Source organism: Typha angustifolia, chromosome 8 (genome assembly GCF_048772165.1).
Source record: "Typha angustifolia cultivar Huaian chromosome 8, ASM4877216v1, whole genome shotgun sequence".
Classification (NCBI taxonomy): Eukaryota; Viridiplantae; Streptophyta; class Magnoliopsida; order Poales; family Typhaceae; genus Typha; species Typha angustifolia.
This window is the reverse complement of record NC_133246.1, coordinates 15,917,703-15,945,375: the sequence shown is the minus strand read 5'-3', so window position 1 is coordinate 15,945,375 and position 27,673 is coordinate 15,917,703. Positions and strand designations below refer to the sequence as shown.

Genomic DNA, 27,673 nt, shown 5'->3' with positions numbered 1-27,673 from the left:
CTTTTTATATAGAGATAAGAGGATAAAATAGTGGTTAATTATAATTCATGAATAAAAGTGGACTAATTTATGAATAGCTGATACTTGTGAGTAGTGAGGAAATAAATTCAAAAAGTTAGTAGCAGCATCTGGGAACAAAACGAATTTAAGAATTAACTCCCCAGTGCAAAGAATTTGATGACCATCAAAACTTTAAATTCAAAATTTAAATATTCTTCCTTTTAAGCTTTTTTAGATAAGTAGTTTTAATTTTAAATTATTCCCCACAAGTGATAGGACTTAAACCTCGTATATTCCCACCGCTACCCGCTATTAACTGAAGTACGATCACCACCAATCAGCTTAACTCCCAGACTTGTACAGTTCCGGTCAACTCTTATCTTCACCAACCATCTCACGTTACTAAGCCGGTGAAGACTTCTTCTGACTCACCCCGGTAATAATAAACATAGTCCGATCCCGGCACGTGCAACCCACGTGCTTTGTCCGTTCCACCGTTCCCTCTTCTTTCTTCTCCCCCTTTCCTCTCTCTCTCTCTCTCTCTCTCTCTCTCTCTCTCTGCATTAACTAAGAGTCTCAAGAGCGTTAATAATTAATTCCGGCGATACCTGCCACTATCGTCGCTGATCGCTGCCGATTACTCCGCGGTCCGTATTCGGAGCCATCTTCCGTAGATCTCGTATTTATCGTCAATGGCTTCTTCCACGGATGGATTGGTGCCGATCACTAGGGCTTTTCTTGCTCGATACTACGACAATTACCCCCTTCCTCCTTTAACAGATGACGTCTCTCGCCTCACCGCAGAGCTTAAGAGGCTTTCTGATGACCTCGTGAGGGAGTTTCCCCTTGCTCCTGGTGATTCTTGGATTCCTTTTGATCAAATTTTTGCGCTTTCTAGTGTCATATTAGGGTTCTGGACCTTGGTTGGCGGTCATTTGATGAAAACATGTCGTTTTGGCGTTGCTTATCGTGCTAATGATTTAAGAATCTGGCTTTGGTGACTAAGATGTGCTTAATTGTGCAGTGATCGTGGATTTGTAGTAGTTATTTATAAAGATTGGGGCTTTTGGAGGGAAATACGTAACTCTTCACTTTTCTTATTTGGTAAAATTGGAAATCTCATTTGTTGATTGTGAAGTTTGAAAATGTTTCTCTTTGCCGTTGCTTCTATCATATTGCCGGATGTACACAAAATAATAGCATTGTTGAATGTATGCGAAGATTACTTGAACTTGTTTGCTCCTGCCTCCTGAGAACAGATAGTTTATTAGGGCTGTTTGGCAGAGATATTAGACGAATTAGTTACAATATTTATACTTTGCTTATGTTAATTCAGATGTCTTTGTTTCTATTAATAGTAGACTGTTGGATCATACATCTGCCACCGGAGAACTGTATAAAGATCACTGTTGGAGAGGCCATAATTAACTTGTAAAGGGAAGGGGCATGTTGAAATTGAGCATCTTATCTTGAGTTTGATTCTAGTTGACCCCTGACACGAAGCAATCTTGAAATAGATAGAGAGCATCTTATCTTAGTTTCTTTCTGTTCAAGTATATTTCTTTCTTAATGGGTGATGGAACCTTAGCTAATTATTCTTATGCATATTATTGTAATGTTTTTCACTTACAAGGTATGATGGTTCCAATAAGTTGTATCATACATGGAGAATTTTTGCTGTTTTTTTTTTCTTCTATTAGTGTCCTAATTTTTTCCCAGTTAGAAGACAATTTGTAATTCTCTTAAGTAGGAATAATTTTAAATTTTCATTTTTTTTTCTTTCTATAATTCTATTGGAATCTTGTTGTTTATCAAAATCACATTTTTCAGAATTTAAGATGAGTTATTACATGAAAGAGAAGATAGGTGTAACATTTTTTTATTTGTAAATAATAACATTATTATTTTTTCTAATGTGAAGATGAACAACTACTAGCACATGAAGCAGAGAGTGAACCTGCACACAAAATTGATGAAAACCTGTGGAAAAACAGGGAGCAGATCGAAGAAATCCTGTTTTTGCTTGACAAATCCCATCGTCCAAGAGTGGTACATATATCTTCTTTCAGCTATTGCTTAGTATATGATTTATCTTCATAGCATGAACACAACTAATGAGGCTTCCTGTAGTCTGATAAAGACATTTCTTTTGGTAGCTCTGAGTCATTACTTAAAAGCTCTGTTTGCTTTCCACCTAGAATCTGGTCCTAACAGTTTAAAGTCTGAACATCTTTTCTCATGAGCAATCTCAAATAATTAGCCTTTTTGTGTGCATGCTTGCAGCTTCAACAGAAGGTCACACCTGAAGATATTGATACAGTTTCTGTTCTTGATGAAGCTGAAGAAAAGTTCAAAATCATTTTAAAGAAGTTAGAAAATTTCCAGTTAAGAAATGCTGACAATATATTTAATACAGGTTTGTTATCGCTATTTGTTCATGATATTCCAATTTATACAGTACCATGATAGATCAGGAGTTGTCATTATAGATTAGATGAAGGATATATATATATATTAAGCCCCATCTAATGTTATGATGACTCATGGAGCAGTGCTCATCTTTCAACTAAAATAACTAAATTGGGAAAGCCACTTTTTTTTACACATTCTTATTTGGAAGCTTTTAAAACATTTAATGAACACCACAGCTCCATCAGAGTTTATCTGTTGAACTTCACCGATCTTAATGTTACCCTCAGATTGTTGCCATGTCTATTTGATATGTTATGTGGCATTTGACAATGTAATTTGAGTCTGGATTTAGATGATACCTTGGCCTTTTAACCATCATAATGCTTTTCTTGCTTTCTCTTTTGCAACCATATGATACCGATGCATATTTGGGTAATAATCACCAAAGCTGGACTACACGTCGACTCTTCTTTAATGCCCTAGAGTGAAAAATATCTACTGATGGGTACCGAGGAAAATACTCTTAGTGCATTGGGCCATTGCTGAGATACTTTCTCGACAATTGACCAGGTAGTCTCTAAATATATTTGCAGTTATGACATACATGCCACAAGATTTTCGAGGTTCTTTAATCCGACAACAGCGAGAACGGTCAGAGAGAAATAGGCAAGCTGAGATTGATGCTTTAGTTAATGCCGGTGGAAGCATATGTGATCGTTATGCCTTGCTGTGGAAGCAGCAAATGGAGAGGTGTTTTTCTTTTATTTTTTCCTTTTCTTTTGTAATGGGAAATTGTTCATCATGCTATGTATATGAAGTTACCGCAGAAAATCTAAATTATGTACTTTTTGTATGCATGTTGATCTGCCAGAAGGAGACAGTTAGCACAGCTAGGTTCTGCAACAGGTGTATATAAGACACTTGTTAAGTACTTGGTTGGAGTACCACAGGTATGTTAGATGGTGGAAGCTTCTTATTAATCTTCTCATCCTTTATTATTTTGTGGTGCTTTTGTATTGTCTTGTTATGTTGAACGGAACAAAAAATTACTGTCTCATGCACTTCTTTTTCTGTTATTAATCTTTGACTCTTTGTGTCTCAGATAGAGTTATGATATTCTAAAAGATTATAGTAATACCTAGCTTAGATAAGCATAACACTTTCAAAAATGGTGTCAAAAGTATTGGCTATGTAAATTTCAGCTCAGGCAATTGTGTGCCACCCCTCTTATATATGTTTAAAATTTTGACTGTCTCTAGATGTAATAGGAAAGCATTAGTCAGGTACCAAGGTGAACATACGGAAATTATTTTACTGAAATAGTAATTTGGGCACAACCTTATATAAAGACTATTCTAGGCCGATGTCAAACAGCAATCTCTTTTTATATGCTTGCAAGTGGCATGCTTTAATTTTTAGTATGATTTAGTGCATCTCTAGGTTTACCAGATTCAAAGTATACATCTCAATGTTTTATATCTTTTATTATTGGTTAGTATTAGGAATTGTTGCTTTTATTCATGTTAGACTTATATGTGGCCAATATACTCTATCTAGTCTAATTAAATTACCTCATTCCTTTTCTGCAGGTTTTATTAGATTTCATACGACAGATAAATGATGATCAAGGGTAATTTTTTTTACTCTTCTGTACATGAAAGGAAAGAAAAGTTACACTTAGCATAATTTAAATCCCCAAAATCATATATTCAGTATTTACTGTGCTTCAACTATATCTCTCACCAGGTAAATCCTTATTCTTCCTCCTCTTAATAATAGGAGGCAATTTGGGAGAATATTTTCTTTCCATAAGAAATCCAAATCATTTGGAGAATTTTTTTTCTAATAAATTAGAAAATCAAGTTAGAGAGGTCGAATATTCAAGCATGAAATTTGTTTTAGGAGTACTTGGTTTTTTTTTGTTAGTTGAAATTTGGTGGAACTTTCCTAGAAAGGTTTCTCTGTCAGTCACGGCTGCTCCACTCCGCTGTGGTTGCTTGGACTAAACTTCGTCTTTTGAACGACTGGGGTCCTCTCTTCCCCAAGCTTAGACTACCCTTCATCCAATCAGTCACGCAACACTTCATCTCTGTCAATCGCGACTGATTCAATAAGTTTTTGCCAACTGGTTGTATTATTATAATAAGCTCAATAATGAGAGAGTAATTTAGCAGATATCAATAATAGAGGATCTGTATGATAATGTGTCCTTAGGTGTAAATTTCTCCTCAACATTTTGGTTTAGCTTTTTCTGCTGAGTATCCTTTTGGATCATGTCTAGTATGTGATCCGTTTAAGTCAAAATTTATTTTCAGGCCCATGGAAGAACAAAGAGAACGTTACGGACCATCTCTATACAGTCTGAGTAAAATGGTGCTTACCATCCGATTGTTTCTACTTCTTTCCTGGAGGCGTGCTGAGTCGAGGAAAATGTGGGGCAACTTGCTTTGCTTAAAGCTTGTATATTTCTAATTTACTTCAATGCGTCCTAGTATTCTAGCCATTTTTTTGTCAGTCTTTTGCACTTTTAGTTCTTTGAATTCTCCGGTTTTTTTTTTCTCATGGTTATGTTTTGCAGGGAGATGGACAAAATATCTATTGTACAACAAGCTGTGAATGTCTACACCGCAGAATTTGATAAATTTACTAAATTCATAGGGTAACTATTATTACTTTTTCAAGATTATGTCAAACATTTTCTCCTTTTTAAATTTTTTTTTCTGTTATTCACTATTCCTTTCAGATTTAATAGAGCTTGCAAGCTTGTTTGAATGTCTCCCTTTATCTTGACATCTATAAGTCTATATTGTTCATTCTAGGCCATCATCTATGGAGATAGCTTAGCACTTTAGCTATTAGCTCTCATTAAGTATATTGTGGAAAAAATGCAATACTAGATTTTTTCTGTAGGCTATGTAAATACATTGAGAAGTTAATATTTCAATTTTCAGGAAGCTGTTTACTGTTCCTGTTGCTTTAGCAGTTTCTATCTTCATTGAAAGCATTTAGGAATAATCCACCAATATTTATTTCTTTCTGTAACCTCATATGTGATTTTAGAGGAATATGAGGATTGGTTAGCAGCTTGATAGCTTGTGATTTTAGTCCAAATCTGACTGAACTTTAAGTCCAACAAGGATCAGATACATAACTTGACTTGCTGTGGACATCCTTGAAAGTTTAGTTAACTCAAACTAACGATTGGCTAACTTTATTTACCAAGATTGAGAATTGACTCAACCAAAACAAAAAAGGAACAAGTTTGCTCAGATTAAGCCAACTAAACAATAAAGTTGACTTTGATTGAACAGAGAGATCCATTGTTGGATGCAATTGGACCCGAAGAACCACAATTAGGCAATTGAGCATTGACATTTGCATAATTTCCCTCCAAGGTTCTTCAACAGTATGGAGAATTATACGATGAACAAATTCTCATACATAATCTCAGAAATTTGCTGCTTCTATGTTTCTTAAATTGTATATGAGATGTAAATTTGATGCAGACTCAACAGATTGTCACTGTGCTTAGCTTATTCTAGCTGGTGTATTAACTTTATCTAAGTAATGTGACTATTTCTTTTATAACTTAAATGTCTATTTGGCAAGAGACTCCTATTATCCATCAACTTATTTCTATGATCTTTGAGGATCTCTCTGACTATAGTTTATCTGCTGCAGTGAAGTCTTTGTGAATTCTCCATTCTTTATATCCGCAGAAGAAGCTGGTAGTGCTGAATTAAGGCATGTTCTTCCCTCATTCCATTAACATTTAGGGCCAAAGACTGCCTCATGTGGAATCTGGTCCGAAAAAAAAAAATCAAAATATTTAGAAGATGGATGCAAGCAGATACTACCATCTTTGGATTAATGATTTGTCTTTACTTTTTTTTTCCTTTGCAGGAAAAGTGACGAGTACAAAGAAACAATAATTTCTGCTGGAAAAATGCATGAGGTATTTTTCTGATAACATAGTTCATCTAATAGTGAAGTTTGATTAGAATTTTACCATTTTGAGTCTCTATTACTTAACCAAATAACATGAAAATTGTGCTTTGAGTCTGAAAAACAGCACAAGATTTCAAATATATTTGCTTTATTTTATGTGAGAAATTGGAATCAGAGGAATTTTGTTATTGCTTATTTTTTATTCATAAATCTTAATTTTTGCAATCCAAATTTGTTTAGGTACTTATTAACATATCAGCTGGTCTTGAAATAAACAATTATATAGTGTGCCCTCAAAGACACATGTCTTTTCCTTGTTTCTATTTGTTGTTTGGCTGAGACACTTACAGTGCTTTGGAATAGAGTTTAAGAATGAGATGTTGGAACTTTAGAATAGATATTTGCTCACATAAGAAATCGATACTTTTCAGGTCGTTTTAACTGTTGAATCTGTAAATTCATATATTGCTTGGGACTTCTCCTTGATACAAGGGACACTTAGCCTGGTATGCTCTTTCTGAAGGTTCTTTAATTGTCCATGTATTCTTAATTCTTCTTGCAATGCTTATTTTGTACATAGGCACATCAGTTATATGCTTATCATATGTGGCTTATTATGTGATTTGTTGGTAGTTGTTAAAACAAATTTGAACAGTCTCCTCATGTTATTATCTCAGAAGTACTCTATGGCCAACACTTTTATGTGCGTTGATGAGATCAGAAACATCAACTTTGTTAAAGATATATGAGGAAACAGATCTTTTAGTTTGACATGACTAGCTATTCCTCGGGGGGTTAACTTCCATATTTTTTCTAGGGTTAATCACACTTACACCCCCTAAACTATATCTGATTTTTACATAGATCTCTAAATTATTTTTTGTTACAATATTCCCCCTAAATTTTGGATCTAAATGAAACGACTAAAGATAATGACGGAAAATACCTAATAACTCTTATATCCATAATAAGTATACCACCTCTTCACCCATCTTCAACTCTGTGACACCACCACCAGCAGTATACTCGACGATCCAGCAATTTCCCTTCTTTGCTGAAGGATAATATCAGCAACAACAGGAGATCGAGCACGCCGACGCGGATCAAGAAGAACATGAAGGCCAACGAGGACGTGCGCATGATTTCCACGGAGGCCCCCATCCTCTTCGCCAAGGTCAATTCATCCTGGAGCTTACAACATGTTGGATTTCTTACTCGAGTCTAATATTGAGATGGGCTTGGAGATGGTGAACTCGAGCCACAACTCGATGAGCAGCATCAGAAGCCTACGACAACCGTTGTCGCTCGAGCTTCTCCATTGACTGCTCCTCGCCCACAGGCACCGCCTCTTGGCCGCATTGCTCCTCTGACTAGGCTTGGGCCTATCTAGTTGAGCTGAGCCTGACGAACTTTCAAGTTGGTGTGCCGTACTAGGAGCGGAGACACCGGGATGGTGTATTTGTGCCGACTACGCGACGAGGATCGCCATGCCTGCGTACACAATGAAGGTGATGAATAAGTCGACGATACTTGAAGAAGAATAAGTTAGAGAGGGCGGCGACAGAGAAACGGATACCTAGTTCTCAACCACCCTTTTTTTCCCACCTTGTACGCTGATTCAATGTATCTCTGTATTATTTGTGCATTGTCATGGAGTACTGCGAAGGAGGAATGTCATCAGCGATGGCAGATGAGGAGGTGGTGGTTGAGGAGTAGGTGGAGGAGGAGGTCGTGGCGGACAAAAAGAGGGTGATGCTGAGGTGGTGGCGATGGGGAGAAGGTGATGGTGGTGGAGGAGGTGGTGGCAAATGAGAAAGGGGGTGATACCATGATGGAGATAGAGATATGGAAGGAGAATAAGAGAAAATAGTAAGGCATCTAGGTCATTTTTATTTAATGTACTCTTATAGAACTGTCATGTAAGCTAAGTCATCCAATTTAGCTAATGGTAGACTAATAGAAGGATGACATTAAAATTATTCCAAAGTTTAGGAGGGACATTATAACAAAAAATAGCTTAGAGACCTATAGGAAAATCACGTATAGTTTCGGGGTGTAGATGTAATTAACCTTGTTTTCTATTCACAAAGAATTTTAAAATATTTTTGTGCAGATCTATTTTTTATTTGCATCAGTTCTTGGATATGTTGTCAATTAGGTATGAATTTCCCTGGTACTGAAAAATTTAGTATGTTGATCAAGTACCTCAATGGGCTACTAGGAGAATGTGATTCTATCGTTGTGACGATAAAGCTTTTGAGCAATGATCTCAACTATATTTTGAGTGTGTCGCGCATTGGAAAATGGAGCAGTGCATGGGCAGCACGCCTTCGTGCCTAAGATGTTTCATCTCATTTGCCATGTATTGGCTGAGCCATTTAATCCAAAATCTTGATAATTGAGTATGGACTATTGAAAGTGCCCTAACTTCTCGAGTTAATGAATATGATTGAATCACCATGTATCTTTGGTATAATGGGAAAAGGTTTTGGACAAGGTTCCAAAAATCAGTATCGGGATCGGGATCGGCCGTCCGAAAAAACGATACGTAACGACTGTAGCGGCCGTATCGGCCGCCTGTATCGGATCGGACTATTTTAATTAAATAAAATTCTAAATATTTTTAAAAATATTAGAGAAATTTTTAAAAATTTAGAAAAAATTATAAGAAAATAAGAAATAATAATTACTCACATATAAAGCCTAAAAAGTAAAAATCTCTTTTTCTCCCTCTCTTCTTTTCTATCCCTCTAATTGTTAGTCTAAAGTATTTATTTTCTCCCATATTCTTTTTTTTTATCTTTTTCTCTCTCTTTCTCAACTTTTTTTTTAATCTTTCCCTCTCCCTCACTCTCTCTTCCTTTTTTCCTCTCTCGTACCCTTTTTTTTAATCTTTCCTTCTCCCTCACTCTCTCTTCCATTTTCTCTCTTTCTTGCTTTTTCCCTCTCTCACTCTCTCTTCATTTTTTCCTCTCTCATACCCTTTTTTTTAATCTTTCCTTCTCCCTCACTCTCTCTTTCATTTTCTCTCTCTCTCTTGCTTTTTCCCTCTCTCTCTCTCTCTCTCTCCCTTCCTCTCTCTCCCTCTCTCTCTCTAGCTGCTGCTGACAGTAGTAGTTGTCAGCCGCTGTTGTCAGCTGCTGCTGTCAACAGCAGCTGATGCTGACAGCTACTGCTGTCAGCAGACAGCTTGGTTTCGGCCTGGATCGGGATAGCCGATCCCGATCCGTTTCGGCCGATCCCACTCGGGGTCGGCCGAAACTCGAATCCTTGGTTTTGGACCTCACTATCCTGTAGTGTCTTGACTTTGGAATTTCTTATTTTTCTAAAACACTGAAACCTAGACTTTTCTTAGACAATTTGCTTTTATTTAGACAATTTTTTGCTTCTTATGTTGAAGGAAAAGATACCAATTCTGTAACATTATAATTTTACTTGAACAGGATATTGGTTTCCATGTGGAGTATATTGGCCCTTCAGGAGAGAAAACTGTAAGTTTCATTGCCATCAGAATTATGTGATTGCTATTAAAAGTAGTGCAATGATTTTTTTCTTCTTTTACTTTATTAAATTTGGAAACAACTTTTCATGATATTCTTCATGTAGAATAGCATATTTTAATTTTGGTTTCTCTTAGCCCTGCTTATGGAGGTTTATCTTGCAGCTGATCTTGCCATATCAACGATATGAATCTGACCAGGTGAGTTCTGCTGCTATTGCTACTGCTACTGCTACTGCTACATTCACTGATTCTCCTTTGTTGCTCTTTGAATAATTTTAATGTTCTTGGCATTCATTCAAAGGGGAATTTCTGCACAATCTTGGCTGGATCCTACAGACTTGTGTGGGACAACTCTTATTCTGCATTTTTTAAAAAGGTAAAATAGCTTTAGCTTTTAGCTCCCTTCTTTGTTCCATAGCTTTTGCTGGTGTAATATGTCCTGTTAAGTTGCATTTGTGAAAAAGAAGATCAAGGCCTGTAATTGACAAAATTGTAAAGTTTAAATTTGTTAGGTCATTTATATAAGAATCTTGATCTTTAAACATTAAAATCATAGCTCAAGGCTCTTATCCATGGTAGGGTCTTATTATTGAGTGATAACTAGATCAAGGTTCCATGTTTGGGTTTGGGTCAAATAATAAGTGACTAAAAGGCTTCTGATAGTTGGTCGTTTTTCCTGTTTCAGTTCTCACGGTTCCGGCTTGGTCTTCATTTAACATGTAAAAAACTCAAATGAATGAAAGCTTTGTAAAAGTTTAGAAAAAGAATTGCAGGAAAAAGATTAGAAAATAGTAGTTAGGAAAAATTACATTACTAACTGAACATTATGACACATCAGACCGACCAAGGCCCACATAAAACAAAGATACTTCTGACAAATAGAAAATAAATGGGGTAGATCGAAGGAGAAATTCAGGAAAATATAGAAAGAAGCTACACAGCACACTCCTTGGGTTACCAAGATCTACACACCAGTGATGGTAGGTTGTGCTAGAAATTATGAGTGGCAGGAGGGAGAGGGCAGATCAATGAGTGGAGAGAGAGAGAGCTGAGACACTATTAATTAGTTTTTTTAGGCTAGTTTTAGATAAGATTTGTGACAGACCTGAAATTAAAGACTCGCTCTCTGTTTCAACACTTTCTGCTGAACCTGCCAAAATTAATTGAGAGTCGGAACTGGTCTGAAATTGGTGAGCTTACCTGTTTCAGGGTCGGCTTCAGACCGATCTTCCACCTTGACTGAAACTGAAAACAGTGACTTTAAGCAAATATTGACCCCTATTATGTCTCTGCGCTGCTATCCTACTGATACTTTGACTCTATGGTGGAAAGATGGATATCTGGAAGTGGGTACCAGGAGCCCTTTTTTTGTTTGTCCTAGTAGAATTATGTGATGTAATTTTCATTTTGGTTTCTTCATTTTTCACAGAGCCTGCGCTACAAGGTGGATGCTATACCTCCTGTAGCTGAAACACCGCCGGCGATTGCTGAATCCTGATGATGCAAACCTTCATACCAGGTAGTCAAGAGGTGGTCACACGGATCAATCAAATGTATCTTAACTCGATTCTTTTGTGCTTACTGTCCTGGATCGAATTATTCGAATTATCGATCACTGGGTTAGATGAGACATCGTCTCTGCTACTTTAGCAAGATATGTAACCTTGTATACATATAGTTTTAGCCCCTTGCTGATGCATTGATAATTGGTTGTAACATGACGCCCGCCCTTGATATTATTCTCCCCTTTACTCTTAAGCTGAAATGCTTTGTTTGGATGTATATAGTAATTATAGTTACTGATCAGATGTTCCGCCTATATGTCACTAACTACGTTTCTCTTATTCATGTCACCACTTTGTTAGATACTATAATAAGTAGATGATGTGGTGTTATCCCATGACTTGATGACATCTAACTTTGGTTCTCTTGGACTGTAATTTTGAAAATGGATTCACTTTATTAAGAAAAGCACATATAGGTCTCCATTTGATATATTTTATCAACTTATTCTTTCTCAATTTGAACCTAAAGAAATTTGACTCTCTCATCATAGTCATGCAATAAAAGAGTAGAAAATTAAGTAAATAGAAGGTATGACATGACCCATTAGCTGTTACCCAGAAGCATTTGTCATATAAAGCCTATCATAATACCCTTTGAACAAATCAACGAGCTTGTATGCAGTTCTACTGTGTGCTAATATAGAGGCTCTTCAAAATTATAACATTGACCGAGTCCTGAGGCCTTCGGTGCTTCACTGTTTCAAGTTCCAAGCTTGTGGATGTGCAAATCCCACGTGCAGCCCCGTAAACCGAGGAAGCACGATTTTCACGAGATCTCACTGTACACAGGATCCCTCGCACTGGAGAAGCAATAGGAGGGTGGACTATGAACATTTTTCCCAAAGGGAAATGAACCACTGGTGATCAAGTCTCTGGTGGAGGCTTTTGCTGCTATGTTAGTTGCTTGAATTTTGGAATGCATGTGCTAAGACTGGAGGGCTACTATCGGTTTATTGTTTCTATATACATTGATTCTTACATATTAAGAGAGACTCATAATAATTAAGTGTCTTAAAGTACATTGTCTAAATAAGACCTAACGGCCGCTTAGGAAAACCCTATTAAATATGTGTCAACAAATTAATCGCACTCATCCAATTATATATATATATATATATATACACTTTGATTATGAATGATCCGTTCAAATTTTGCTTTGAAAATTACTTCTCAGAACTAGTAAAACCTATAATTTTTTGTTGACCCCTTGATTTACCCATCTTGCTCTCCCCGTCATTCATGGGCACGATCAGTGGCAGTCATTCTCAAAACCTCCTCACGAAGGTATCTTCCTATTCTTTTTTCCCATCACTAAAATTTCTAATGAGAGTGGGCAAATAGTATTAGACTTGACCTTTGGCAATCAAATACCATCTCAAATTAGCACAGTGCAGGACAGCCTTTGCTCAAAGTTCAATTTTAATATTAATTCGAACATATTATACTTATTTATCTCACGTCCAATTTGACACTATACCCGAACCCACTTGAATTCAGACTTCGTAAACGGGTCGGATCTGGTGGCCACGCGGGCAGCAGTCCAGTTGTATCACACCAAAATCTTTATATAAAAACATCATCATATGCCTCCTTCTTTACAATTAAGTACGTAGTTAAATCTTTAGATGTCTTTGTCATGGCAATTGCTTTCTCTTTAGAGATTTCTTAGACGGGAAACAAAGGAAAACAAGGGGAATATATCATGGCTTCTTTTCTCCTTCCTTTTTTTCTTTTTTGGATCGCGTAGTAAGATTGAATATTCTCCGAAAGATTATACGTTACAACTCTAAGGCTAAATCGGATGGAAAAATGCTCTGTTTTAATGCAAGAAAGGAGATCGGTATGATTTCCATCCAACTCAAGCCGCACTTTGCGAAGCTCCTTTACCTAAAGCTAAGTATGCATATGATATCGCTAGTGGTGTGTGAGTACCATTACGTATGCCACCTAACTATTGGGTCCCAGCCAATATGTTAATAAAGCTTAATTAGTCAAAATTTTATATGTTTATTTTTAATTTTATTATTAGTTTGAATGAAAAATAACTCTACTCTTTATATTGTTACTTTGTATTAGTAAGCTACAGAAATTCTAGGGACATAATAGTGATTTTGATGAAATTGGGAGGATATATTAGTCATTAGGAGATAATTGGTAGTGGATTAATTTGAATTAGGAAGGAGTGGGATCCGGGTTAGATCCGAATCATCACCGCCATTAGATCTTGTTAATAGAGCTGGAAGCAGTTAAGTGGATCCGATTTAGTAACTAACAATTTGTAGCGGGTTTAAAATGCCCTCGCGTTTTGAAGCTATCAACGAGACGAGATCGCTGTCTTCCCTTCACCTCGCCTATACTCTCTCTCTCTCTCTCTCTTTCTCTTTCTCTATCTCTATCCCTTTCTTTTCCCTCCCTTCCCGTTTCTTCGAGATCGAGAGAATAAAGAAAAAAGAAAAGGAGAAGATTCTTGAAATAAAACAAAAACCTAATTCTTGGAGAGATAACTTCGCATTAGGGCGGAGGAGAAGGGTTTGTTTGGAGGAGGAGGAGGAGGAGGAGGAGACGACGGCAATGACGGATTCGGTGTACGGGTTCTGGTAAGGAAGAAGAGATGAAGGGTTCGGCGCCACCGGCGAAGCGAAGGTGGAGGGGCCCTTCGGTGGCGGTGCTCGTCCTCGTTTTCTGCTCGCTTCTCGTCCCTTTCGCCTTCCTCTTTGGTCGCTTCCCTGCCGGTGCGATGCGTAGATCCCTCCAATCTTTGTTGCGTTTCTTGAGTCTAAAGTTTGCTCGGATCCGTGTCCGGAGCCGTCCTCCCGCGGCATTCTTGAATCGGTTTGAAGGATTCGAGTATATGCTCGAATCTTAATCGGCATTGCCGATCGGATCTTGCTCACCAAACCCTAGTAATCCTTTGTTTTCTGAGGTTTTATAAATGTGAAAAGATTGTTTCGACGGATTGGGAAATTCGGCGGTCATTTGTTATTAATTCATTGCGGCGTTTCTTGATTTGATTTTCGTTGCATTAGAGAATTTGTGATGGATTTTCATTTTGTTTGGTAATTTCTCACGTTTCGCACTGGTGACTGATGATTTTGTTATTCTTGTGCAGGGTATGTGACGGATGAACGTCCACAGAAGGTAAAGATATATTGAGAGTGAAGTGTGATGGATTGATTGTTGTTCCTTTTATGACTTTTGTTTTGGTGACTACTGGTTCAACGGGTTGTCAATGTCCAGGATTTTGGCTTTCAGTCTTTTGGTCGCCTGGAAGATGTTAAGGACTCGCAGCCGGAGGTTATTTTATTGCTCTTCCTTTGTAACATACTGGGTACTGGTTGGATGACAAACATATTATAAGCGACCTTCTTGATATTTTTCTTTGTTTCATGGCAGGCTCGGCAGCCTAGTGGTGACGAGAACAAGACGAGGACAAAAATAGTACCGACTTTATCGAAGGTTCACACTTGCCCTTCAGTTTAAATGCCGAACATGGAAGCCTAGTAATGATATTCCTCTTGTTTTCTTATTTTGCTAGTTTTCTGTAGCTAAAATGTTTTTGAAAATGCATTTTAAGAAAGGCATCATGGTTACTTTAACTGCCATCTTAAGGCTTTTGTTGTTGAGAACTTGCAATAAGGTATTTGGAGCCAAGTGTTATGTTGAATATAGATTTTCCTTTGAGTAGACTCGATGAAATGCTTTTAGGTTTGATATTGCCCTTGAATTGCATCTAAATATGGAAGCCTACTATTTGATGTTTGTCCTGTTATCTTGTTTTGTTAAGTTTGCTGTAGTCAAAATCTTGTAGATAATTCATGTGGAGACTGAAGACATGGATTTTTATTACGTCAAGATGGTACCAACAAGAGGTGACATAGATGTTTTAACAAATTGTTTTAGTATGACATAGATATGTATATATATATACACACACTCCATATATCCTTGGCATATCGTATTTTTATTTTTTAAGATTTGCCATATCCACATATCCATACTGTGTCATATCCATATCCATGCTTCATACTTTATTGGATGAAATGCTTCTTGAAATGGAGGAAGTATAATGTCATATTGGTTTTAGAGAGTAGGATTATTAGTTTCTTGAAATATCTGTGATTTTCTTTTGGACAGGATTTCAAGGAGAACAATGTGTTCCAATCTGATGGCAGCTTGCATAAGAGAAGTGGTAACGAAACAGGAAAGGATGTGATGCCTACCTCAAAACCACAAGGTACATACGATTGGTAATATTATATTTTCTTTCAGGGTCTTGGGGGTTTTAACCAAAGTTACTATGATCAATGTTGAGCTGATTTGGGCATACAAGGACTAGCCCTTTTACTTATGCTAAATTCAGAGAAATGAGAAAATTTACAGAACAAAAAAAAAAAATGAAGTACATCATATGTTGAATTATAGAAACTTGTAATATCTTCTTCTTAGTTTTGGGTAACTATAAAGTGTCTTGCAATAAAGGCTACAAACTATCTGAGATATAGATCTCATGCATTTTTTGCACTAATAATGTGAATGAGACAATTAGTATAAGAAGCTCTCTATTTGATTAGTTGTTATATATGAGTGACATACATTATTTAAGGAAAAAGAAGGAACATAAATAGATATATACACTATGTAAGTTCTCTATTCACTACTGCCATCGTTAACGTGCTGATATACTTGAAGTTCTATTTTGTTGGTACTAGAATATATGGGGAAATTTTGGAGGCTTAACATGTCCAGTACCATTTACAAGCAGTATGATCCAATCTGTTCAAAACAGTCAATAGTCTGGATTAGACCCTGCAATCTTTAGGTTATCAGCATACCATATAATTAGTTTATCTAGTTTAATAGACCTCTGTAAAACACATACAGATACGATGAAGATATGCCGATATAGCAAATCTTAAAAAATAAGGATACGATATGGCTAAGATATGTATTCCATACGTAGCTCATATATATATATATATATATATATATATATATTAGTGAACTTTATTATTTTCATTTTCTCAATTGAGGAATTCTATATTATTTTTGTGTACGATAGTTTATATTAGGATATTTTCAACTAATTTATTAAAAGAACTACCATTTGTAATAAAAAATAGTATTACATAGTATATTATTAACTTAAATGTAAGAAAAACAAGCAATTCAATCTATAAATCAAAAGAAATTGGCCATTGTAACATAATTTCTTAATATACATTATAAATAAACAAGCAGACTCAATTTTTTCATTAAAAAACCTTCTAGATCTAATGAGAAATGAAAGGTGTAGTCTCCTTCGGTTTGGCTTCTATTGATAGGAAACTTGGAAATATCCAAGAAGTATCTAAGAGTATCTGAGAACTATCCACAATACTAATTTTATTTTTTTAAATTTGGATACAGTAAAGAAGTATTCAGTACATATCTGGAAGCATCCGATGACTATTGTATCCAATTCAGTATCCTATATGGATACAAGAAGAGTACAAAAGTATCTATATTTCCTAGGCTGACCTCATATTATTTCATGTGAAAATGATACCAATTTGGGCTGCATGGCTATCAAATAGTATGTGCATTATTCAGCGTGTTTTCAACTTTTTATTTTGTGCTTCATTTCTCGAAATTCTCTTCAAATATTGACTGTTATACTTTGTTTATTCATGCAGTTCCTCCTACACCACATATTGCTACACCAAAAGCTGTCAATGATTTGCATGCAAATGTAAGACTCCTTGTGGTGTGTTAGCAACTGCACGCTATTAGCTTTTGATTTAAGTTGATGAACTGAATCTGTTTAGTTGACTACTGATTCATATTAGTTTTTCTCAAGTCTGAAAAGATTTATGTTCCAAAGCCTTTTAACTTCTACGATTGCTACAAACTACAAAGCTTAATATGTCATATTTCTTTCAGAACGGTCAGAAGAATAACAAGAAAAGGACTGCCAAAGGATTCAATGGCGATGACACTGAAAAGTATTGTCAACTTGAATTTGGGAGTTATTGCCTCTGGTCCATAGAACACAAAGAAGTTATGAAGGATTCTATTGTGAAAAGGCTCAAAGATCAAGTATTTGTTGCTAGAGCTTACTATCCAAGCATCGCAAAACTCGCTGGACAAGAAATGTTGTCTCGTGAACTGAAGCAAAGTATTCAAGAACATGAAAGGGTACTTAGTGAAGCTGTAGTAGATGCTGATCTTCCACCTCTGTAAGCCCAAAAGTTGAATTTTGTTAACTGTTATACTATTATTTTTATGCTCTTAGTCCATATAATCAAAGCCTCATAACAGATAATTCAATTACATAGCCAAACTATTATTTATCATCTTAATTCTTTATTTGTGAAGTTTCTTTTAATTACTAACTAGAAGAGAATACTGTTTTCTCTTAAGCCTTTTCTCTTAGTGTAATCATTTTAAAATTTTCATACCTTTTATCCTCTTGATATTCTGTAAATAAGGCAAGCAGTTAATTATTTATTTTGTATAGTCTATCTATCTACTGTATTTTGAAATTCTTTAGATAAAAAATGTTTTGAAACTTGTTGCTCTCAGCCATGGATTTAACTAGCACTTTGTAGGTTTATAGAAAAAACCAATTAAATATCCTTAGTATTAGAAAAAAAATTTGTTTTATTCCATAAGTTGCCTCTCTAGAAAACTAATGGCACTTTTGATCTTATTTCAGTATCGGAGAGAAGATAAAGAGAATGGATCTGGTAACTGCAAGATCCAAATCATGCACTGTAGATTGTAATAATGTTGACAAGAAACTCAGGCAGATACTTGACCTCTCTGAGGATGAAGCTCATTTTCACATGAAGCAGAGTGCATTCCTATACCACCTTGGTGTTCAGACAATGCCCAAAAGTCTCCATTGTCTGTCTATGAGACTGACAGTAGAATATTTTAAATCCCAACCATTCGCTTTGGAGCACTCACATGCTTTCAAATTTGACAACCCTAAATATAGGCACTATATTATATTTTCTAGGAACATACTTGCAGCTTCTGTTGTCATCAATTCAACTGTGATGAACTCTGAGGTATGTAGGTAGCATTTCGAATATCTTTTACCACCATGTTGTTTCATAGTACAGCTGATAATTCTCTTTCATCATTGGATAGGTAACAGGAAATATTGTTTTTCATCTGCTAACAGATGAACAAAATTACTACGCTATGAAACTTTGGTTTGAGAGAAATTCTTACAAGGAAGCAGCTATTCGCGTCATGAATTTTGAAGAACTTATGTTGAAGGATTTCCATAATATAGGCCTGCGGCACCTTTATGTGTCTGAGGAGTTCCGTATTTCCATTCGTAACATTGACCTACCCGCTACAAAGATGAGAATAGAATACTTATCCATTTTCAGTCACTCACATTTCCTTCTTCCGGAAATATTTAAGAAGCTGAGGAGGGTGGTCATATTAGATGATGATGTGGTTGTCCAAAATGATTTATCTACGTTGTGGAACCTTGATTTAGGAGAAAAGGTGAATGGTGCTGTTAAGTTTTGTGGGGTGAAATTGGACCAGCTAAGAATGTATCTGGGCAAAAATTTCTATGATGCTAAATCTTGTGCCTGGATGTCTGGACTGAATATTGTTAATTTCGAGAAGTGGAGGGAGCATAATATTACAGGGAAATATTTGAAACTCCTCCAACAGGTCAGTAATTATCTTCTTTCAAGGCATTGTTTTTTATTTCGCTCTCTATCGTAGTTGGAAAAAAAATGAATTAACCAGTCGTAAATGAGGAAGAAATTAGGTCCATGCCATCACTCAAAATTTCAACAATCTGTCTCTTTAAAGATACTTGCATCCTCTACTGTTAGCTTTGCACAATAGAAGATGACATGAAGGGTGGGAAGAGGAAAAGGTAGTTTCCTTCATATTGCAATGAATCTATGACTAGATGATGTTAGCATTCCACAAAATTTTAAGATCCAATTGGCATAGTCTGTGCTATTATATTACCTTATAATCTGACCTCTGCGGATCAAGTATTCAACCTAGAAACAGTCTTTCCCTTTCCTGTTAAAGGCATCAAAAGTAACATATTCATGGACTTGGTTATGTTGTTAGTTTTTCACCAAAAAGGTCATTTTCTTGTATCCAGTATTACTCTCTATTGATGAGGAAAATTGTTATAACTCTTTCCCCATTCTCAAGTATATCCTTGAACTTTTAGGTCCCTTTTTCTGAATATTTTAGTACTTCTGACAACTTATACTATTTTCATGGAGAAATAAGATGTAGTAGTTTATCGTATAAAAGGAATCTACTATATTTTTATTTATCTGTTGAAGAATGCACATAAATTTTACTTTGTATTTGTCCTAGTTCTGATGTTCGCTTAACTCTTTCTGCTGCATTGCAGTTCAAGATTAGTGGTGAGGCATCCTTGAGAGAATCAGCCTTGCCCATAAGCTTGCTTTTATTTCAAAATCTTATCTATCCCTTGGATGATAGGTGGACACTATCAGGGCTTGGCTATAATTATGAAATTAGAGAGGATGCCATGAAGGGTGCTCTATCATTGCATTATAATGGCAACATGAAGCCTTGGCTTGAATTAGGTATACCAGAATACAAGAAGTACTGGAAGAAATTCCTTACACGAGAAGAGCGATTTATGGACGATTGCAATGTACATCCATAGCTTAATGGCAGCATGATTTCTAGGGATTTGAAGATTTTATATAAAGCAAGATTGGTAAATATGTTGGCTTACATTTTGCCTGATGCTGGTTCAACACATTTAGCTCCTCGAGGACAGCTATATGATATAGTATGAAGAAATGCAGGGTTCTTCAGCTGCTTCAGCAAAGAAGGAAAAAAAAAAAGATCACTATGGAATAACTTAATTCTGACAGAGCTGAATATTCAGAGAAACACATTCGTTGGACTCGAGGACATGTTCAGTAATGTTTTCTGTGGTTAGAGGTTGGAGGTCAGTTGTAAAATTGAGCATTTGTAGTAGGTCACCATCATTTCTTGAGCCAATGACCATTATCAAGTTGGCGCATTCTATCTTATTAATGCAGGTTAATTTTCCATTTGTTGTTTAACCCTTATTATTTTGTTCTTTTAATAAGGGTTTAGGGAGTTATCTTTCCAGATTGTTAAATTCTTCATTGCATTTTGATTATTAATGAAATCATAATTAAGCAAAGTCTCATCTCCAAAATAGGTGAGATTGTTCAGCAATACGGTGTTGATAGTAATTTGCATTATTTGTAGTCTTCTTTCATGGTTATATTATTTTATCTTCCCATTTTCTTATGAACAGCAGTGCTGTTCAATTTTCATTATTTATCAAATCTCTGATAATTATTGTGAACCCATGATGATCCGTCTGAGCGCATTATTTCTTATGTTTATGACCCTTGCTTCTCTTTCCAATGTGAAGCTGTAATTTGAGTTGCAGTCAAGTTTGCATGTACTGTATATAAATAACACTCTAGGTACGTGTGATCAGACTGTTTGATAGATGCAAATGATTAAGTATCCTGGACGGCAACTGTGGCCCTCATGATATACCACGACATGGTCATGATGTTTTGTCCCTCTACTGAGCACTGGCTGCTTGCATTATCTTGTAGAGAAATTTCTGCGATAATATGTTGGTAGAATTTAGCATCGTGGTAATTTCAATAGCTAATTCTATCGTATTTGATTTCGTTGGCTTTGATAACCATCTACTGTCTACAAGATTTATTTAATTCGTTTTAAATGACATTCTGAGATTTGATGAGAAATTCAGTTCATTATCGATGACATTTTGGAGATTTGCTGCATAAATTCATTTTGAATGGATTTTTCTTGCACTCCTTAATTTATTGTGTATAGCATAATGAGTTTTCTGTGGATATTGTTGTCCTTAGTGATCTGGTTTGGCTCTGACAATGTAAGTTGTTCAAGTTGCATACATTGTTGAATAACTAGCAGTAAGAGATTGTCTACGGACTTTCACTCGAAAAGAAAATTGTTAGATTTTCAGTATCGATTTTGATTGATTATGATTATTGAACATATTACTGAATTGTTTTTCTTTTCTATTTTGATTGGAAGTATCGATATTTTCAACTTTCATAAATGGTCTAGTTGTGTGTGCAAAATATATATAGTCAACTAGTCTGATTATTAAACTAATTCTAGTGGAGTGGTACTTCTCTATAACTAAAAAGATTATACTATTGAATCCAAGCCTAAATAATTACTGTAGAGCAAATTATTTGATAGTTGGTAACGGTTTGTGTCGACGATTAAGTTGGTTGATGGTTCGGTAACGTAATAGTTCGGCGATGCACACGACTTAAAATCTAGACTAGGTGACTTAGTATATTAGCTAAAAAACTTTAGTATCTTTATATCTAATAAAAATTAATTATTTGCTGGGTAGTGATACCACACTACTAAAAGATCTCTCCGGCAGGATAGAGCATTTGTAATTTTATTAAGTGGATTTTCGAGTTTTAAATTGGCCTCATTTTGTAACCCTTAGGGATAAAACTATAAGTAACCTTCACAATCTACAATCCTAGTTTACTTTCAAGAACAATCAAGTGCTGTTTAAACTGGAATGGCTTCGAGAAACGAAGTCACCACTGTAGTCGAAAGCGCTGCTGTTTATCCCTCCTGTAAGAGGAGACGAATCATCATAAGAATAACGAGCAGCAGCCTTCAAACTAATTAACTCTCTGGCTGATGAAGATGCCGTGGTCGACCCCGACTTCACTCCATTATTCTGCAAGATCATCTCGATCTCCTTCACAACCTCACTCATGGTTGGACGTCTTGCAGCTGAAAACTCTACGCATTGCAACGCCAGTTCTAAAAACCTCTCGAAACCACCGAGATTTTCTGCTGTTCGGATAAGAGGATCGATTATCTCCTTCAGACCGCAGTATTCTCTCTCTTTCTCATCCAATGCCATCCTCACTTCTTGGACAACGTACACTTTATTATGTAGAGGAGGCCTACCAGTTATTAGCTCTAGCATTACCACTCCAAAGCTATAAACATCGCTCTTTCCAGTAAGCTGCTGCGTTGTATAGTACTCGGGATCCAGATAGCCCTGCATGAAATGGAACATTACTAACTGAAGTTGTCGAATCTACTGTTTTAATAGGAACGATTGACACTCACCACTGTCCCCTTAACATTAGTAGTGGCATAGCCTATCTCAGTGTCTGCTACTAACTGTGAGATGCCGAAATCTGCAACCTTTGCAGTTAAATTTTCATCCAGAAGGATGTTAGTGGACTTGATGTCTCTATGAATTATTGGGGGATTAGCGTGTTCATGGAGGTAAGCCAATCCTTTCGCTGAGTCCAAAGCTATCTTAAGTCTCCTGTTCCAGCCTAATTGTCTCCCACTCTTGCCTGAGAAAAGTATTATGAAGATATACCAAGCTCAACAAGAATGAAGAAATGACAGAGTTGAACAACATACCTGACAAGCTCTCTCTTAGTGTTCCATTGGAGATGAATTCATACACCAGCATCCTTTCTCCTTTCTCAAAGCAAAATCCCACAAGTCCTACTAGATTCTTGTGATGAACCCTTGAAAGCAGTTCGATCTCGGTCTTGAACTCGAGTCCACCTTGTGTCGAACCTTGATTGGACCTCTTAATTGCGACTATCCTCCCATCGGAGAGCATTCCTCTGTAGACCTGTAGAGCAAAGAGAGAAAAACATTTACTATACTGTCAGCTCAATGCTAATTCTCCATTACAAATCTACAAAGGATAATAATCTTCTTTACCTTTCCATATCCTCCTATTCCAATTTCATTAATTCTTTGGAAACCATTAGTGCTCTTCCTTAGTTCATCAAATGAAAAAGATTTTGCTGAGTTCAATTGTGGTGCGGCGCCCTGATCTTCGCCCTCAGATAACCATGATGCTGAAATAATGAGAATGTAATCACTGATCCTTGATGGTTTTATGTAATTAAATAAGACTAATAGTTTAATAGATGACTAATGACAAATGGAAAGCAATTTGGTTTGTGCTTCTTTTAAGATAATAGTAGGTAATCTGCATAACTTTGATATTTTCTGTCTTGTTAATTGCAATAGGATTCTATCTACTACAAACATTAGTGCATTACCAAAAGGATCGTTCATAGAGATGGCTCTTCGAGCTCGTTCCCTTTGTCGCGAAGCATAGATTCCCACCACCAAAACTGCAAGGATCAGGAGAGTACAGCCAACTGACAATCCAATAATCAGGCCTCTATGTGACACTGCAATTGGTTTATTTGTATCGTATGAGAAATGAACTAAAAGGGAGTTCCCTGCAAAAAGTAAAGAGTTGTTATGCATACCATGATCTCCATCGAAATGGTATGGCAATGGTGCGAAATAGTATGGTCCAAAAATAGGTGGTGGTTGGTAGTCTTGGCTGCTCAAATTAAAGCAACGCAATACCTCAGACTGGTTGAAGGACTTGCCATCTGGTGAGCAGACTGTCAACAGCACATGTAAATATCCATATGGGTCGAAGCTGAAATTGTTGATTCGAATATCCAATCTCTTTGGAAAGCAGTTAAGTTTTGGTGACACGCTTTCCCTTAATTCTGCGATGTGATTATTAATATTGCTAATTGAAGGAGCTCTAAACATCATGTATCCTTCATATGGGTTGGAACAATTTTTGAGATCAGAGGTATTATTTGTTGGTCCTTCTTGCTGAACTTGGCAATAAGTTGTATAAGAGAGCTGGGGATTGTTGCAGATACGGTTTCCTGCAAGCCTGCAATCAAGCAAGTAGAATGGTTACAGAAGAAATGCATTTCACTAGTCATGAGTTGAATGGCACATTAAAACTCTTCTCACTTTAGAGTTCTATTGTAGTTGGAAGATAGTACAACTGATTCAAGAGCATTATTCTGGAGATTAACCATCTCTAATTTCTCGCTGATGTTGTCACCCATGTCAAGGGTACCATTGAAGCTATTGTTCATCAGTATACTGTCATCAGTTAGAATAGTCAGATACTAGTTAAAAACATTCTCTCTCTATTGGTTTCATAAGTCTTGTTGTCATAATATATATGCTTACACTTCCTCCAGTTTAGGCAAGCTGAATAGCTCTTTCGGCACATTCCCGTGAAGCTTGGCTGACTCTAGAGCACTGAAAAGTTTTGGTTGAGCAGGCTTACAAATTGGAAAGTACGTACCTAATTAGCAACTTCACTTATGTAGTAGGTAACTTACAGATTAGTGAGATTTTGCAAGGTTGAGAGCCAACCTGGAGCTTCTGAAGGGTCAAAAAGATTTTTGCTTAAATCCCTGAGGAAAACATGATGCAACTGTTGGTTACTATTTAATTGAGAGGCCAAAAGCATGAAATGGACAGCAGAGCTTATTAGAGTTCTTACACAGAATTGAGGTTTGTCATCCCAGTCAAATTAGGCATTTGGCCGGTTAGATGGTTGTTTGATATATTCCTGAGAAAGATTGAAGCAAGGACATGAGTGAAATAAGACATACATGTCATGAGTAAATGCTGATCAATATCATTACTTACAATACAGAGAGAAGCGTAAGATCAGAAATATTAGAAGGAACAGTGCCATTCAGCTTATTGTTGTCAAGGCGACTGTCATGACAGATCAATGTTACAATCAAGAACCAGCCTGTTCAATTTAGGCAAATTCAAAGGAAGATATTTCAGGATGAGAGAGCGAGTCAAAAATACTTACAGAATATCGAGATTTTGCACAAGTCCGACAGTCTGTGGAATATTCCCACTCAACTGATTACTATCCAGGAGCCTGTCCAGAATTGATCACTAAGATGAAGAAATGCAGCGGTAGAAGAAGAAAACAAGTGAATAGATCGCATTTCGCTTACACATGTTTTACGCTCATTCCTACACGGAAAAAATTTCCTGGGATTGAACCTGATAAGTTGTTCTGATTCAAATGGCTACAAAACACATGGAATGAATTATTCAGGCATGCAACATAATCTAAACTGCTCCGTTACATCTCTATATCAGGTGACAGTAGTGAAGTTATTAGACTCACAAGTGATTCGCATTGATAAGCATGTCCAAGCCCCAAGGTTCGCTTGTCGAAATCGGTATATTTCCACTCAAATGGTTGTCTGCCAGGTCTAGCCAAAAGAGATTGGAAAGCTTACCAAGGGAAGCTGGTATCCTGCCTGTGAACTGGTTTGAGTTCAGAGACCTTGAAGCAGACAGTGAGGAGATTACTAATACTCTTTGTCATCAAATAACAATTTTATATGATTCAAATTAAAAGAATGAAGAGCTGAACTGAAACTACTATAGAATTTTGTGAGTCTTTAATCCTTACAAGTATTCAAGTTGCTCTAGATTGCCTAGTTCATCTGGGATCCTACCACTGAAGCTGCAGTCAACCAAGAACCTAAGTAACACAGTGCAGAAAGAATAAATAATTAACGAAGTCAGTTAAAAATTGCAGAAAGAGAAAACCACTGTAAATAGGTATCATCATCGCATAAAATAACCAGATTTCTGGACTTACAGGTATTTGAGCTCTGTCAAGTTTCCAATGGCTGGTGGGAGAGGACCTTTAAGTTGTTTATTGGAGGACAGATCCCTGCAGTGAAATTGTTTAACATAGTACTTTTTTGTTTCTCCCCTTTCTCTCTTTGAGAAAGTAAAATCTTGAAATAAAAACATATAGCTAATTGTTCGCATATACTTGAGACATGGATCGGCACAGTAACAATGCAGCATAATTGAGTATTGCCGATTACCGAAGACTTGAATCTGAATTCTGAAATATAATCTTATTTATTTCTAAACCAACATAATAGTATAACTAGGCTGACTAGTGATAACTTCTTAGATGAAAAGCTTACAGGCTCTGCAGTTTGGTGAGGTTTCCAATGTAGCTGCTTAACTCGCCTTGGAGGTTCATGTTGAATAAATTCCTGGAAGCATCAAATACGAGATAAGGGATGGAAATGGAAGATTAACAGACACATGAGATTGGAATTAAAGAAATATTCTCACAGTTCTGTAACCCTTGAATTCTTGCATAAGACTCCTTCCCAAGGTGTGTCACAGGGATCTGATCCCCTCTTCCTCCAGTTAGGTGGCAAATTTCTCCATTGGCTCTTCAGGAAGTTCAGAGAATCCACTGCGAACATTCACTGGCTTGTGATTAGCCCAGGAAACCATTACTAGGGACCAACATAACTTTGAGAAACATCTCATGCACCAAATGAACTTCACTTAAAACTCCAACCAAGTTGCTCTACTTAATTAGTTACAACTAAGCGCACAATTTATGTTTTACTCATACGTTTCATGGAATGAAGGATATAAGCTTAAAAAAAAAAACTCGAAGAATCACCATCTTGTTGATGAGTAACGCCGGATGCAAGTTGCATACTATCTAAGCACACGAACAACAACAGCAACAGAAGCAACTTGATCACTATCACCATTTCCTACTTCTCCGACCAACAAATGTTTAGCATAGGATAGCATACGGGTGCAAAACCTCTATCTGAGTTCTAATTAAAAACTTGACACAGAAGTAAAGTAGCAAAGCTTTAGAGGAGACTAGTTTCCTGTGGCTTATAATTTTCCTAGGTTGTCGGCACTACCTCATATCTTTTTCTTTTCTAGACGTTATGGTAGGGTTGAATATTAATCGGGTCTTAACCAAGTACTATAATTTAGTTTTCTTTTTCTTTTTTTAATCCCTCAAAATGATTGATTTTTTAGTGTATCACATCAACATTAAAATTCTAGTTGTTCACACGGGCACGCGTGACGCCCAAACAGCTTAATTGTTTAAAAAAAGATAAAGAAAAGAAGAAAAAAAAAAAGAGTACCCTTATTTATTTTGCATATATACCCTGACTAAGGTTTAGCTTTATATAAACCAGAAGTTAATATGAGTTACCATCCGATTTTAGGAAGGAGGTAGGGTAAGTTTAAATCCATCTTCAAATCATTTGCGTGGTTTAGTTTATATGTTAACTAAAAATTTAGTAAAACTTAAGTATATTTATATAAATAAGAAAACTTATTTTTTGCTCGGTCTATATTTAGTCTTTAAAGAAGAATAAAGGCACTCATAAAGGAGGACACGACACGCGGAGCTCCTTTTAGATTTTTTTTTTATTTTCAATAGAATACTAGTCAAATGATTAAGAAAATTTATTTTGTTGGATAAATGTATCTAATTTCAAATCCTGATAGCACCGATCTAAAATGTTATTAA

General features: G+C 36.3%; 3 protein-coding genes across 3 annotated transcripts; 2 read left to right on the top strand and 1 right to left on the bottom strand.

Annotated features, from left to right (window-relative positions):
* Positions 1-545: 545 nt before the first annotated feature.
* On the top strand, positions 546-11,762 carry LOC140765764 (uncharacterized). Its single transcript, XM_073104988.1, has 15 exons — positions 546-855; positions 1,922-2,049; positions 2,284-2,416; positions 3,006-3,162; positions 3,284-3,362; positions 4,002-4,042; positions 4,728-4,844; positions 4,991-5,071; positions 6,094-6,156; positions 6,316-6,367; positions 6,792-6,866; positions 9,804-9,851; positions 10,025-10,060; positions 10,164-10,238; positions 11,292-11,762. The coding sequence occupies exons 1-15, from the start codon at positions 693-695 to the stop codon at positions 11,358-11,360; spliced, it is 1,317 nt and encodes a 438-aa protein (XP_072961089.1). The 5' UTR covers positions 546-692; the 3' UTR covers positions 11,361-11,762.
* A 1,997-nt stretch (positions 11,763-13,759) lies between these two features.
* Positions 13,760-20,663, top strand: LOC140765997 (probable galacturonosyltransferase 7). Its single transcript, XM_073105365.1, has 10 exons — positions 13,760-14,159; positions 14,537-14,565; positions 14,665-14,721; positions 14,821-14,883; positions 15,562-15,661; positions 17,100-17,155; positions 17,347-17,642; positions 18,122-18,479; positions 18,562-19,104; positions 19,817-20,663. The coding sequence occupies exons 1-10, from the start codon at positions 14,039-14,041 to the stop codon at positions 20,096-20,098; spliced, it is 1,905 nt and encodes a 634-aa protein (XP_072961466.1). The 5' UTR covers positions 13,760-14,038; the 3' UTR covers positions 20,099-20,663.
* A 1,203-nt stretch (positions 20,664-21,866) lies between these two features.
* Positions 21,867-27,037, bottom strand: LOC140765773 (leucine-rich repeat receptor protein kinase HPCA1-like). Its single transcript, XM_073104998.1, has 19 exons — positions 26,795-27,037; positions 26,452-26,578; positions 26,298-26,369; positions 25,958-26,032; positions 25,766-25,837; positions 25,475-25,636; positions 25,299-25,373; positions 25,148-25,219; positions 24,973-25,044; positions 24,824-24,892; positions 24,660-24,734; positions 24,505-24,576; positions 24,280-24,414; positions 23,769-24,196; positions 23,553-23,687; positions 23,206-23,345; positions 22,894-23,113; positions 22,588-22,823; positions 21,867-22,516 (listed from the first exon to the last, which is right to left on the bottom strand). The coding sequence occupies exons 1-19, from the start codon at positions 26,886-26,888 to the stop codon at positions 22,001-22,003; spliced, it is 2,847 nt and encodes a 948-aa protein (XP_072961099.1). The 5' UTR covers positions 26,889-27,037; the 3' UTR covers positions 21,867-22,000.
* Between the last annotated feature and the right edge of the window lie 636 nt (positions 27,038-27,673).

Coding starts and splice junctions, on each gene's coding strand:
- LOC140765773 (XM_073104998.1), bottom strand. CDS start 26,888: ATGGTGATAGTGATCAAGTTGCTTCTGTTGCTGTTGTTGTTCGTGTGC. Junction 26,033..26,297: donor CTCACCAAACTGCAGAGCCT/GTAAGCTTTTCA, acceptor ATTTCACTGCAG/GGATCTGTCCTCCAATAAAC. Junction 23,688..23,768: donor CCATTTCGATGGAGATCATG/GTATGCATAACA, acceptor AACCAATTGCAG/TGTCACATAGAGGCCTGATT.
- LOC140765764 (XM_073104988.1), top strand. CDS start 693: ATGGCTTCTTCCACGGATGGATTGGTGCCGATCACTAGGGCTTTTCTT. Junction 3,363..4,001: donor ACTTGGTTGGAGTACCACAG/GTATGTTAGATG, acceptor CCTTTTCTGCAG/GTTTTATTAGATTTCATACG. Junction 10,061..10,163: donor AACGATATGAATCTGACCAG/GTGAGTTCTGCT, acceptor ATTCATTCAAAG/GGGAATTTCTGCACAATCTT.
- LOC140765997 (XM_073105365.1), top strand. CDS start 14,039: ATGAAGGGTTCGGCGCCACCGGCGAAGCGAAGGTGGAGGGGCCCTTCG. Junction 15,662..17,099: donor GCCTACCTCAAAACCACAAG/GTACATACGATT, acceptor TTATTCATGCAG/TTCCTCCTACACCACATATT. Junction 19,105..19,816: donor ATTTGAAACTCCTCCAACAG/GTCAGTAATTAT, acceptor GCTGCATTGCAG/TTCAAGATTAGTGGTGAGGC.